Source organism: Schistocerca cancellata, chromosome 2 (genome assembly GCF_023864275.1).
Source record: "Schistocerca cancellata isolate TAMUIC-IGC-003103 chromosome 2, iqSchCanc2.1, whole genome shotgun sequence".
NCBI classification, from domain to species: Eukaryota; Metazoa; Arthropoda; class Insecta; order Orthoptera; family Acrididae; genus Schistocerca; species Schistocerca cancellata.
The window spans coordinates 312994658-313008204 of NC_064627.1; the positions used below are offsets into that span (position 1 = coordinate 312994658).

Here is a 13547-nt window from a genome sequence, read left to right on the forward strand (position 1 = left end):
TAGACCTTACTACTTACGTCTCTTGCCCACTGAACCATGGTCCTGTAGGGAAGCAGCCTACTCACGCCTTATAAAATTCACATCAGTCTTTCCATTGTGTGCCAGCTTAGTCCGCTGTAACTAGCTCTGACGTCATAAATATTGGGCAATTCTTTAAAATGAAGTAAATAACTTGAAACGTTTCTAGCATGTCAGGAGTAATACAAAATCAATATGTGTTGGATAACAGTTCAATAACTTTAAACATTTTCGAAATTTGGATGTTTTTCTGTAAAAATCATTGGCGCAACAGAAAAGAGCTAAAAAGTTAAAAATTTATATTTAGATTCCTTTTGCATAATAATTTAATAGAAACAGTATTGTGGATCTCACAAATTAAAATTTTAGTTGAAATTCATGATTTTCTGGTTTTTGTCTTAGAAATTAAGGAAGCAAGATAGATTAAGTAGGCGAATAAATAAAGCTAGGATGTTTAAATTTAAGTAGAAGTCAGATCCGCTATAATCATAAAAATGTGAGAAGTTTCAACACAATAACTATAAAACTATAGCTATAGCGTATCTCCAAAGAGCAAGTTCAGAGCTCGTGTACTGCGTGTAGTGTAATTAAATTAATTCTCTCGCCCAAAATATTTGACTTAGCCACGTCAGACTTTTATTATGATTACTTCCTTGTGTGCTGATTGCACAATTAAATTGAAAGCTTCATCAGCCATCAGCAAAGAAAGCAATGATTTATTCGATAACTTAAAGTGGTGCATTACTAACCCAGCGGCTAGTCGGGAGAGCAGATTTTATCAGGCATTCCCTTAGCCGTCCGCACCGCGGCTTTATATGTAAGAACGCTGTGCGAGGAAAAGGAAGGCCTCAATTCTCTCCAGACGCTGATTAGCGCACCACTTGTGCCGGGAGTCGCGTCGCGTCGGTATCGTTGATATAAACAGCCTCGGATGCAGTAATAAGTTACTCGGGATACGCGTAACCATGAAATCGTTTTCGAGTGAAATGTTAATTTTGGGATGACGTTAATGATCTATCTTTAGTTCGCGTATGTCGTATTTTCAAGTGCCGCCGCAGGACAGACATTCTACCATTATTAGCGTGGCGTTTGATGGACATTATCATCAGATTATGGCGAGCATTCACTTAAACATTTAATTTGTACAGTTATAGTTGCATCAGCGCATTAGACTCTGAACTGCTCTGGTAGTTGGATTGTGTGGATTCTTTTTGTTCTGTGACTTTCAGAATATAGTGAACCTTTTACAGAGAATCGTTTTTGATTATGAATCCCAGACAATCTCCTAATTCCTCAGAGCTATAAGCTGTAGCTATAACAGATGAAGTGGGCACTAGGAATTCTAATTACAGGCTTCACGTTTTGCTAATCACTTTCTGGTTGCCAATATTGTAGTTAGAGAACCAGTGTTGAGAACGGGAAACAGCATAAATACAAAACATTTATTCTATTATTCCACCCACCACCCCACAGTCCCACTGGAAACTACTATATAAACACACAAAACATTAAAAAAACTTCCAGCATCCTTCATAGCTCGACCAAGGCTGTCTGGATCATGCGCTTGCCCTAGAGTTCCACGTCCGTAAAAACAAAATTTTGCTTAGCTCTGTGACTAGGTGCCTAGTTCTAGCGTTTCTGAATGATACCAGTTTGGAGACTTGCATGTCATGTGTCACTAATGAATATCTGTGTTTTGTAAGTTACAGTGATTTGTGTAGGATAGTATCGTGCTTTTCTTAATGAGAGTGAGAAAAGGGAGGGAGGTGACACCTGGTGCCGGCACATAGCTTCTCCTTTCTGATAGTGCCTAGGTGGTGTACATAGATCAGCAAAGTATGGGAAATATCAGAAGAATGAGCATCAGAAGAATGATGCAAGCCTATTTTAACAGAAAAGCTTTTTTGTTCTTAAATATTGATATGAAATTATACACAACGTTTCTGAAACAGTGCATCTGAAGTACAGCAGTTACTTCATTTGAAACATGGACGGTGATAACAACATACAAGAAGCATGTGATTGAGTTTAATATGCCTTTGAATATTAAAAAAATTATTCGTAAATTATGCTATTCGAAAATGAAGTTGTACCCTGTAACGGTGTGGGCACTGAATTAAAACTTCCTGGGAGATCAAAACCGTGTGCTGGACTGGAGCTCGAATCTGAGATCTTTGCCTTTGCGACCAAGTGCTCCAGAGACTCAACTATCTAAGCACTACTCATGACTTGCGCTCATAGTAGTACTTCGTCGGCTGTGAGGGTCGATCGTGAGTCATGTTGTGATACCTCAATCGGCAGAGTACTTGCTCGTGGAAACCCTGGCTCCGTGGTTCGATTTCCGAAGTGGCGTACAGGAAGATTCAATTCTGCTGTTGCAGTATCGGCTGTTTATCCACTTCCTTGTGGAATAAAGAGAAAATGTTTTACTTCAGCACAAAATTTTCCTTGTACTCTGCTTCAAAGTGGCAAAGCGTACGAAAAATCAATGTTATATAATATGAATAATCAGTTTTAACAGCCTAAACCAATGACGATGTCGTTCAAAAAGTTATATCTGAGTAAACCCAAGCAACGAAAAATATTCAACTGCTGAATTTTTTTCCAAATCACAATTGCTTGGTCCTCCAAAACGGAAGCTATTAGTGCTTTTCCAATCATAAGAGATACAGCGTTGTTCCAAAAGCCTATAGTAAAAAGCAGAAGAACGAGGTTCGTCTAACAAAATAAAAAGGAAGCTGGACTTTAGTTTCATGCTCATCGATACTGGGATTACTGGAAACATTAGAATCTGTTAATACATAGTGACGTTAGTTGGTTTCCAGTAGTTTATAAGACTTTCTTTCCTTGTGCCAGCAGGTGTGAGGTCCTAGAGAGCCGCCATGAACCTGATCAACACCGACGCGGAGAACCGCGTGGTGCTGAATGTGGGCGGCATCCGGCACGAGGTGTACAAGGCGACGCTGAAGAAGATCCCGGCGACGCGCCTGTCGCGGCTGACGGAGGCGCTCGCCAACTACGACCCCGTCCTCAACGAGTACTTCTTCGACCGGCACCCGGGCGTGTTCGCGCAGGTGCTCAACTACTACCGCACCGGCAAGCTGCACTACCCCACCGACGTGTGCGGACCGCTCTTCGAGGAGGAGCTCGAGTTCTGGGGGCTCGACTCCAACCAGGTCGAGCCCTGCTGCTGGATGACCTACACCCAGGTCAGTGCCCAACCAGCTGCCACAAACAGATGTGACACCCTCTTGCAAAATGTAAACTTTCGCTGCTGGAAATGTCGTTACTAACATTCCGATATGCATGGAGTATCAAAAAGAATCATCCGATTTGGCACGTCTATATTTCTGAAACCATATACAAAGAATTTTCTTTCACGATGAACCGGAAACTCAAAAACTTTTCTTTCATATCTTTTCATAGGTGTTCAATATGCTCCCCTTGACATGCACGGCATTTGTCAGTGTGATATTCAAATTGTTCCCACAATGCAGAGAGCAGTCTTGAGTTACAGCTTCCACAGCTGATGTTATGAGATATCTCAGTTCATTCATTGTTGTTGGTAACGGAGGCACATAAACAGAGTCTTTTATAAGCCCTCTGCCAGAATGAATTACATATAGTCATAAGATGAACATCAACAAAAGCAAAACGAGAATAATGGAATGTAGTCTAATTAAATCGGGCGATGCTGCGGGAATTAGATTAGGAAATGAGACGCTTAAAGTAGTAAATGAGTTTTGCTATTTGGAGAGCAAAATAACTGATGATGGTCGAAGCAGAGAGGACATAAAATGTAGACTGGCAATGGCAAGGAAAGCATTTCTGAAGAAGAGAAATTTGTTAACATCGAGTATAGATGTAAGTGTCAGGAAGTCGTTTCTGAAAGTATTTGTATGGAGTGTAGCCATGTATGGAAGTGAAACGTGGACGATAAATAGTTTAGACAAGAAGAGAACAGAAGCTTTCGAAATTTGGTGCTACAGAGGAATGCTGAAGATTAGATGGGTCGATCACATAACCAATGAGGAGGTATTGAACAGAATTGGAGAGAAGGGGAATTTGTGGCACACCTTGACTAAAAGAAGGTATCGGTTGGTAGAGGGCATATTCTGAGGCATCAAGTGATCACCAATTTAGTATTGGAGGGCAGTGTGGAGGGTAAAAATCGCAGAGGGAGACCAAGAGATGAATACACTAAACAGATTCAGAAGGATGTAGGTTGCAGTAGGTACTGGTTGATGAAGAACCTTGCACAGGATAGAGTAGCATGGAGAGCTGCATCAAATCAGTCTTTGGACTGAAGACCACAACAACAACAACAACAACAACATAGTCAGGTCCTGTGACCTTGGAGGCCAGTAATGTAGGGCTGAATCATTTGGTCCAGTGCGACCGCTCTATTGCTCAGAAATCCTTTGATTTAAAATTCCCGCACTTCCAGATGCCAGAGTGGCGGTGCCCCATACCATTGGTAAATGAAGTAGTTCGAATCAGTCTCCAACTGTGGGAAAGGAAAGTACTCAAACATATCGAGATATGCGCTTCCTGTAACAGTGTTCTCGGCACAGAAAAATGGACGGACACCTTTCTCCGTGAAACTGCACAAAACACCTTAAATTTTGGAGAGTCCCTCTCATGTTGTACAGCTTCACGTGGTTGTTCCGTACCCCATATTCTCACATTATAACTGTTCACCTTTCCATTTAAATGGACTGTTGCTTCGTCGCTAAATACTAAGCGTGGAAGGAAACTGTCATCTTCCGTCTTGCCAGAACGAAATTACAGAACCCCGCACGTTGTTGTTTGTCACCTTCACGAAGAGCTTGCAGTAGCTGAATTTTGAACGGATTCATTTGTAAACGTCGACGCTACCTACAAACGCCAGACGGACATCGGGGGCACGTTGAGCTGCCGTGCTGCATGCACGGCGAACTGATTTCTACGAACTCCTTGTGAAACTATGGCGGATGCTTTAGCCGTCTGTGTCAGACACTTGGAAATGGTCCGGCGATTTGCCTTTACACAATTAACTTGTTTCTTAAAATTGTTCATGCCATTGTCTAACGCTCTCTACTGCACGACGATCAGCACCATACCTAGTGAGAACGTCAGACTGAACAGTTGTTACTGACCCACACTGCACAAAACGTAGAAAACAAAACACTCTTTATTGTCCCCACACAATTTTTAATAGAGCTGGAGTGAGCGCACATTGCTCCTACCTAGCGGGAATCATGTAAAACTCGAGACTTTACTCTTTCCAACAGCGCGTTGTTCACGCACGTGTCTCGAATAACAGAACATTTCTGATTTTCTTTAAAATCGGATGGTTCTTTTTGATGCACCCTGTATTATGAATTTCTCAGAGAAATCCAACTTTTCGTGCCCTCTTGAAGGAGTGTTCCAATTTCTCTGAAGGTCCAATTTACACCTTGGCTCGCTGTTGAGTTATGAGTCAAGAGGTCAATTGGAGTTTCACAGAAGATGTCCTTCACAGGTGGTGACGAAGCATAGCATATCTCCAACAAATGCATTCGACCACAGGATAACACCCTGGAATATTTCACCCACACATTGTTCCTATAGCTTCACGTGGTAAATCGTGGTAGGGGGAACGTACATTAGCGTCGGTCACCGTGATATAAGAAGCGTATTCGACAAGTGGGGACTGTTCCGTCATACAAAAACATGTTCCATTCCGCTGACATGATGAACAGCGAAACGGAGAGTGAATGTAAGAGACTACTCTCTGTATTCAGTAGCTGACTCTCAATACAACCACCTCTCAAGGTTGAAAGAAAATTACGTGTTCTATTACTGAAACACTAAAACACTCCTTCCCCTTCCTCTCCATCAGTTCTAGTCTTTCTCCAGTTCTCCCTCACTCACTTACCAAACTCACTCACAAACCACTACTACTCCTACACCACACCACTCACACCACGTTCACTTTCTCTTACACGAAGCAGTCTGTTTCATTTCACTCCTTTCGTTTCATTAATTAAAAATAACCTCAGATTATTGCTTGACCACGTGTACTAAAGTGTAAACTACATAATTATCAACATATTTTTGAGTGCTATCTCGATAGGACAGTTTCATATTTAAGGTTGAAAATCAAACAAGCTGTACTTTGTTCTTCTAGTATATTACCAATCGGTTTTCGGATTATTAGGCCATCATCAGGTAGCAACTAGTTATTTACTTCACTAATTAAAATGTAATGTATTCTTTTTAATATACGAATGTGCGAATAAGACGAAGGCGTGGTATTGAGAGGTGTAACTGCCAGAATTATCAGCAGGTATCAAAACAGTCAGCAGCGAGTCACATTAGAGTAACTCTGTCGAGCGTGGCAGGATTCATTTTCTTCTCATATTCGTCTGAAAAGTCCTAATTTCTCTTATCTTCATGGTATTTACGAGAAGTGTACGCAGGTGGGAGTAGAATCGTTCTGCAGTCAGCTTCAAAGGCCGGTTCTCTAAATTTTCTCAACAGTATTCCCTGAAAGGAACATCACTTTCTCTCGAGGCATTCCCATTTGAGTGTTGATCGAATTGACCGGTAACAAAACTAGCAGGCCATCTATGAACTGTCTACCTTTTAAACGATCTGGTTGGAATCCCAAAACTTCGATGGGATCCCAAAACTTCGATCAGCACTCAATAATGGGTCGCACTAGTGTCCTACACACACTTACTCAAAATTCTCTCTACAAAGAGCATGTTATTTTAAATTGCGGACAATCGCGGCCAAACTTCCACGTTTCGAGAGAAATAATTCATACGGACTGTAGAACACTTTTAAATGAAAGTTCTTTTACAAAGAATCCTTAACAGTGGAAAGAACAAAGGGATATCTTAAATTCCTGTGCGTTAATGACGTGCTTAATAAGGTTGTCCATGAAATGGTCGCTGTGCGTTGATAATTTTCGTAGCAAACTGATCCTAACATGAATATATTTTACCTCGCAATGTAATTGCTAGGAAACGCGGTGCTTTCTGCTGTCTGTGATCCAGCTGGAAAGTCTAACTTTAGTTGCTAAGAGCTTAGTGCAATGCTGCAGACAACAAGTAAACTATTTTATGCACATCATTGAGTGAGACAGTTCTCTCAATAAAAATGACTTGAATCTAAGATGTAAACAATGCTCTCAGCTGAAATATTCCTTTAACAGACTGTTTTTAAACTATCTGATATATTATTAATTGTATGAAATTCTTTTTACAACATTCATTAACACTGACAAAGGGCAACATTGATATCAAATTCTTACGCTTAATTGATAAACTTTAAAAATACCTTATAGTGAAAATTACAAACTACGCGCAACTGCAGTGCCACTAAATTAAAAATATTACCTTCATACTCTTTTCTAATCTCATTACATTCTAAATCACTAATCTTTCTCCTCTGTTCCACAATATTAAAACACAAATCATTTTAATTAAACATAGATGCACATAACTGTACGTTTACGTTGCCACGAGTTCTCTGGTCGGCGTCTATCTCTCTACTCGCCTAGCGATAGAACTCCTGTGCTCCTCGCTGCCAAGCTGCCATGATAAAAACAAGCGCAAGTGGCTCAGTTACTGTGACCAAAGACTGTGTGCGTATAATAAGCAATTTAAAATTGTCACTTAGCTTTTGAGACATCCGTAGTATGTACAGATTCCAGAAATGAAAATAACAAACTCTCAATAGGCCTGTTTCAACAGCTTCATCAGCAAACAGCCACTGATTGCTGCTCACCCTTTGCGTCAGATCATTTAAGTGTATAGAGAGTAACAACGGTCTTACCACACTTCCGTGGGGCACTCTTGACGGTAACTTTGTCTCACGATATCTATAACAAATAGAATGGTCGTAAGATGTTGGTCACTGACAAGGACTTCTGGTGCTAGGTTACGCACTTGCACCCCTTATATTCAAGTTTGCCCCCAACAACCCATTCTGTGGGGAACCATCGTCAATTGATTAAGGTCACCCATGGGTAACACCACATCCTTTCCTCCCCCTCTCCCACTCGTCTCTCTCACGGAGCAATCATATTCAAGTACCTCATCTTTATCTTTCAGAAGTGGAGCACTTGCCTGGTTGGGATTCACTCTGGAACTGTGCATCATAGGGAAAGTTAACGATGTATCTGTTTGCTAACAACGAATTAATTAATGTTAGTGTAATTATGTTAAGTTACGTCAGTCCAAGTCCGTTTGTCAACAACAAATTAAATTTACGCGATTTTCGCCTTTCGAGGCACCAGCAGAGTGCGCACCCAAGCAGATATGTAATTACTCTTATTTTCCACAATTCTACGTGTTTTTCCTTTCTTTCCAAATTTTCGTATTCCCACTGTTTTACGTATTTTTCCATATTTTTGTCGTATTTTCCCAAAACTTTATGCATTTTATCCAATTACACAAATCGCTTTGCAACATCTCGTCAACATCACGGCGACATTATGATGCTGTCAGGAAATAACGTGTGTCGAGAAGTATCCAAATTATGTATCATTACTGAGCCACCACTATATAAGTGGTGTATGTGTGTGTGTGTGTGTGTGTGTGTGTGTGTGTGTGTGTGTGTCAGAAGTGAACAACTTCCTCTATTAGTAGAAATGATATCACCACATACAGTTTCCATCACAATCATAGTATTGCAGTTTCACCTTTTTGTGACCAAATATGCAACATCGCGATAGAGAAATCCCTGCTAAGTCACCACTAAATTACTAGATTGTGTGATATCACAGTTTATACTTTAAAACGAGGGTGCTGTTGGAAATAATAATGACGCTATTGCAAAAATCTGATGGTTCCAACCAAATATACTGTGTGTATAAGACATAGGACAGTGTTACAAAATAAGCGCTTGGAGAAGTGACCACTATTTCCAGCGGAAGTGTCTTGTCTGTAGGGCAGATCACCCCTCTAACGCTGACATGTGGTGTGTGTCTCGACCGCGAGCACGCGTGATTGTATCCGATGTGTTTGCTGCGGAAAAAACACTGGTACAAAACCAGGCAGAACCAAACCACTCACGGCAAAACGGTCCCAACATGTCGCCAGAAATATGTGGACTACACTGAAGATAAGCGCTATTCCCTCACCATTTCTCTCTCTCTGAACCAATCAGAATGAAGCTCCACAGCCATCCAAATTTTAACACTAGGCTTATGCATGGACGACGCCAGTCTCGTTCAGCCAGAGATTCTAAGCAGAATAAAAAGCCACATTACATGACATGAACTGTTGCACCATTATTAATAGAAGTATGTGACTTTTCTGAAAGACACATAAAAATTTTGAGTGAGAGATTTACTAGTCCTTCTGACTGCTAGAAGGTCCAGATCTGTATTTTAGCAATATCTGAAGACCTAACAATGCGTTTTTCAGGAAATTCTTAACGATCAAACAATCCCAGATCAGAACAATGGTACGGTATAAATAATTTTTGACTTGGTGTTCACGGTCCACATTTTTGTTAAACTTCTTGTAAATTTACATATACTTCTTCTTAATTGTCACATCATCAAGAAAACAGTTTTGTATCAATCTTCATATATTTAATTTCCACTTTAACCAAACACAAGACTTGACTGTTCTTTTACAAAGCGAAATAACAACTTAACTTCTGCAAAGTGAAACAAAGAGTGCTCTGTGCGCATTCGCGTCAAAACGGTTACAAGTAGTCAAAGATATGACAGTTCACAGAAATGAGTACACACAACAACCATATCACTGTAATACATCGATACATCGAAGTACCTATACATTAATAAAACCAAATGTGAATAATGTCACAAAAATTTGTCTGTCACTTCGCAGGAAAGTAGTAAGATATTACTGGTATCGAGAACTGCGGTTGGAGTGCCGTAATGGTCACGTAAATAAAGAACCATTACAACGTATATCCAAAATTTAGGTTTCTGCTAAGAAAAAACTCTTACTTTCAAGACTACTCGGATTTTATCCACGCCTACAATGGTTACAATTTTTTTTTTTTTTATTCGAAGACTTCGTGTGCTGCACCTTTCTGCAAGCATTCTTCACCATTACAACTTTGACTTTCATTGAACCAGAGATAACTCATGTTTTAGTTATATCTGTTTTATTGACTGAGCTGTCCTTTATGAGTTTTTCTCCCTCCTGACTTCCTCTCTCAATAAGCAGAACCTAGTAATCAGTTTTTGGGTGAACACACACGTGACGTCTTAACATCACTTGTCAAATAATGAAAATACCTACGCAACCAACAACTCAAATACAGTAGCTTACCGATATCACAAAAAATATACAGAGTGATTCTTATTAACGTTTAAAAACCTCCAAAGCGACATAGACGAGTAATTTATTTTAAGACACATGTGGCCGCAAATATCCTAGATGTGGACTACAAGAGTTTAACATATGACGTCACCAGATGACGTACCTCTCCGCACGTGCAGGGGTTCAGTGAAACGATCTGTCGTACCTGATCGTCCCAACCCGAGTCAAGTACTCACTTCGCTATGGCCATAGGCTAACAGGCTCGAGTCTTGCGTCTCGCAGGCAGTGTTTTTTGGATTGTGTGGAACAGTTATGTGTTTACGTTAATGTAAAATGTTTATTATTTGATTTACCGTTCTGACGGTCTGCACCGGTTTACTTCAAAGTACAGTACGACAAAAACCTACCATATTGCGTCACAAGTAAATGAGTATAAGCTTCCGAATTACGTTGTTGCCAGTAAATGACAGTTTTCTCTACTAATGCTGTAAACAATAAAAAATTGGGCAAAAGAATTAAACGCAACATAATAGCAGCTTATACTCGACTACAGCGAGGATAATAACCTTGTTTCACGTGAGCTTCCGAAGCCCACCGCACGGCGTCCATGGCGACGAGGTGCTCGTCGGAGCTTAACTCAAGTCTTGGTGGGAACTTAGTACCTATGTACCGCATTTTTAAAACGTGACTACACCTATTGAGGTTGTTTTAGTTTTATTTCTAGACCTTGCCCTCGTAAACATAGGATAGACTCAGGTTTATCTTCTGAAGAAGACTCAATTACTTGGGCTGAAACCTAGGTAAAGGTTGGTTTCATTACCGCAATCGAGGCTGATAGTTTCTTATGTAATAGCCTTGTAACTTCTACGTTCATAATGGGTAATGTTTACAAACGGTGTTCGAAATTTGCACCGTTTTCTCGAATGCAAGTGTTGCATCGCTCAATCTTCCCTTCCCTCCCACGCTCAACCGCTCCACATCCGGCGAGGTACATCATCTGGTGACGTCACTTGTCCCAATTTTCTCATCCATTTTTGGGGTATTTCCCTACATTTGCAAACCCATGTGTCTTACATTACATTTCTTTTCTCAGCGTCTTCTACGTCGCTTCCGGAGTTTTTGAACGTTGGTAGGAATCATCCTGCACAATTTCGCTTGGCAGCGAGTCATTACATTACTCATACATTTCATGCCTATTTGCTTTAATTTTACCTCTTTTACACACACAGATGCTGAAATTTATTTTATAAATTTTTTATTGATCTGCAATGTATAATGATAGTTCCATACCAATACTAGAAAAATGTTTGCTGAATCTTTCCCGAAAAAAAAAATGTTATGAATCACTTACGAGGCATTTAAAGCGTAAGGAAAACCACTGTTCCTCACAGGTGATCTTGAAATGCCGGAAGTAATAAACAGTAAATGTAACCACAATCATCTCCCACTTAATTTGATACACAAAGAGAAGGGTAAAGCTATAATCATTTATAAGTGGCATAATGTTATGACTGTTAATCAACTGCAATCGAATTACATACAAATCGCATGTGACGAGAATTTGTTGTGAAACTTCAGGAGGTGCTGGAAAACGAAGTCTCGCTTCCCATTTTCTTGGGCAGCTGCGGAAAGAAAGTCGAGGCAAAATCCATTACGCCAAGGGGTACGAAAATAATGAAGTTAAGGCCCTGAACCCAAAGTTGCTGTGCGTTTGCACTCCTTTCTTGTTAACGGAACATCTTAACGAAAACCAGAGGAAGGAAAAGAAGACTAAAGGAAACGGATAAGGCCACGTCGCTCCGCTGCGTGCATATGGCTGAGGAAACACTGGAATTGGAGCAGCTGGGAGTTCTTTAGCAGATTAGGAGGCTCTCTCATAGCAGCGAACTTTGTTTCTAAAGTGATGCCAGTAATGTACTACCATGCATCATCTCGTTCGCACACAAATAAGTTAAAGTATACATACCAATTCCAGGGTAGAAACACACTGCCTTTTTGAATGTTCAGAAAGACAAATATTAAATAAGTACCCACAAGTATGAAGCCAGTAATAACGACATTTTAAACAAATTCAAATAATTATTAAGTACGCTGTTAGCAGGTATGGTGCTCTACCAAGAAATAAGTCTTCAGATTACGAAATGAAAACTTAAGTGTCAAAGAGTAAGAACAGGTCTCCTGGAATGACAGTTGCATTTTCCACTGTCCTAATTCGTGGGCCAAACAGCACTGAGGTGACGAAAGTCATGGGACAGCGCTCCGCTGCGTGCATATGGCTGAGGAAACACTGGAATTGGAGCAGCTGCGAGTTCTTTAGCAGATTAGGAGGCTCTCTCATAGCAGCGAACTTTGTTTCTAAAGTGATGCCAGTAATGTACTACAATGCCTCATCTCGTTCGCATACAAGTAAGTTAAAGTATACATACCAATTCCAGGGTAGAAACACACTGCCTTTTTGAATGTTCAGAAAGACAAATAGCATAGATTGTGGCAGTGTCGCTTACAGAAGGTATAAAAGAGCGGTGCATTGCCAGAACTGTCATTAGTACTCAGCTGATTCACGTGAAACGGTTCTCGACTTAATTACGGCCACACGACGGGAATTAACAGACTCTGAATTGGAATGGTTTTTGTAGCTGGCCGCGTGGGGCATTCCATTTCGGAAATCATTAGGGCATTTAATATTCCGGTGTCAAGAAGGTACCGAGAATACCAAATTTCAGATATTATCTCTCATCACGGACAACACAGTGGCTGACGGCCTTCATTTAACGAGCATGAGCGGCGGCGTTGGGCCAATGTCCTCGCTGTTTGGTCCCCTCCCCCAAATCAACCAAGCGGCGGCGTTTGCGTACTAACAGACAAGAAATACAGCATGAAATAACCACAGAATTCAATGTGTGGTGTATGACGAACGTATCCGTCAGGACAGTGAGGCGAAATTCATGTTAATGAGCTACGACAGCAGACGACCGACGGGATGGTCTTTGCTAACACCACGACAGTCGCCTGCAGCGCATTTCCTGTGCTCATGGACACATCGGTATGACCCCTGACTGCTGGAAAACCGTGGGCTCGTGAGATGAGTCCCGATTACTGTTGTTAAAGCTGGTGGTAGGGTTCGGGTGTGACGCAGAACCCACGAAGACATGGAGCCAAGTTGTTAACAAGACACAGTGCAAGCTGGTGGTGGCTACATACTGTTTATATGGAGTGGACTGGGTCCTCTGGTCAAACCGAACTGGTCGTTGACTG

General features: G+C 40.9%; 1 protein-coding gene across 2 annotated transcripts in view; it reads left to right on the plus strand.

The window, feature by feature from the left end:
- LOC126145286 (potassium voltage-gated channel protein Shaw-like) overlaps window positions 1-13547 on the plus strand; it is a 451068-nt gene that overhangs the window by 134045 nt on the left and 303476 nt on the right. For both annotated transcript variants that reach the window (XM_049915547.1, XM_049915548.1), the window contains exon 2: window positions 2878-3227. In XM_049915547.1, the coding sequence (XP_049771504.1) occupies window positions 2901-3227 (327 nt within the window). In that variant the 5' untranslated portion in view covers window positions 2878-2900. The remainder of the gene's footprint in view (window positions 1-2877; window positions 3228-13547) is intronic.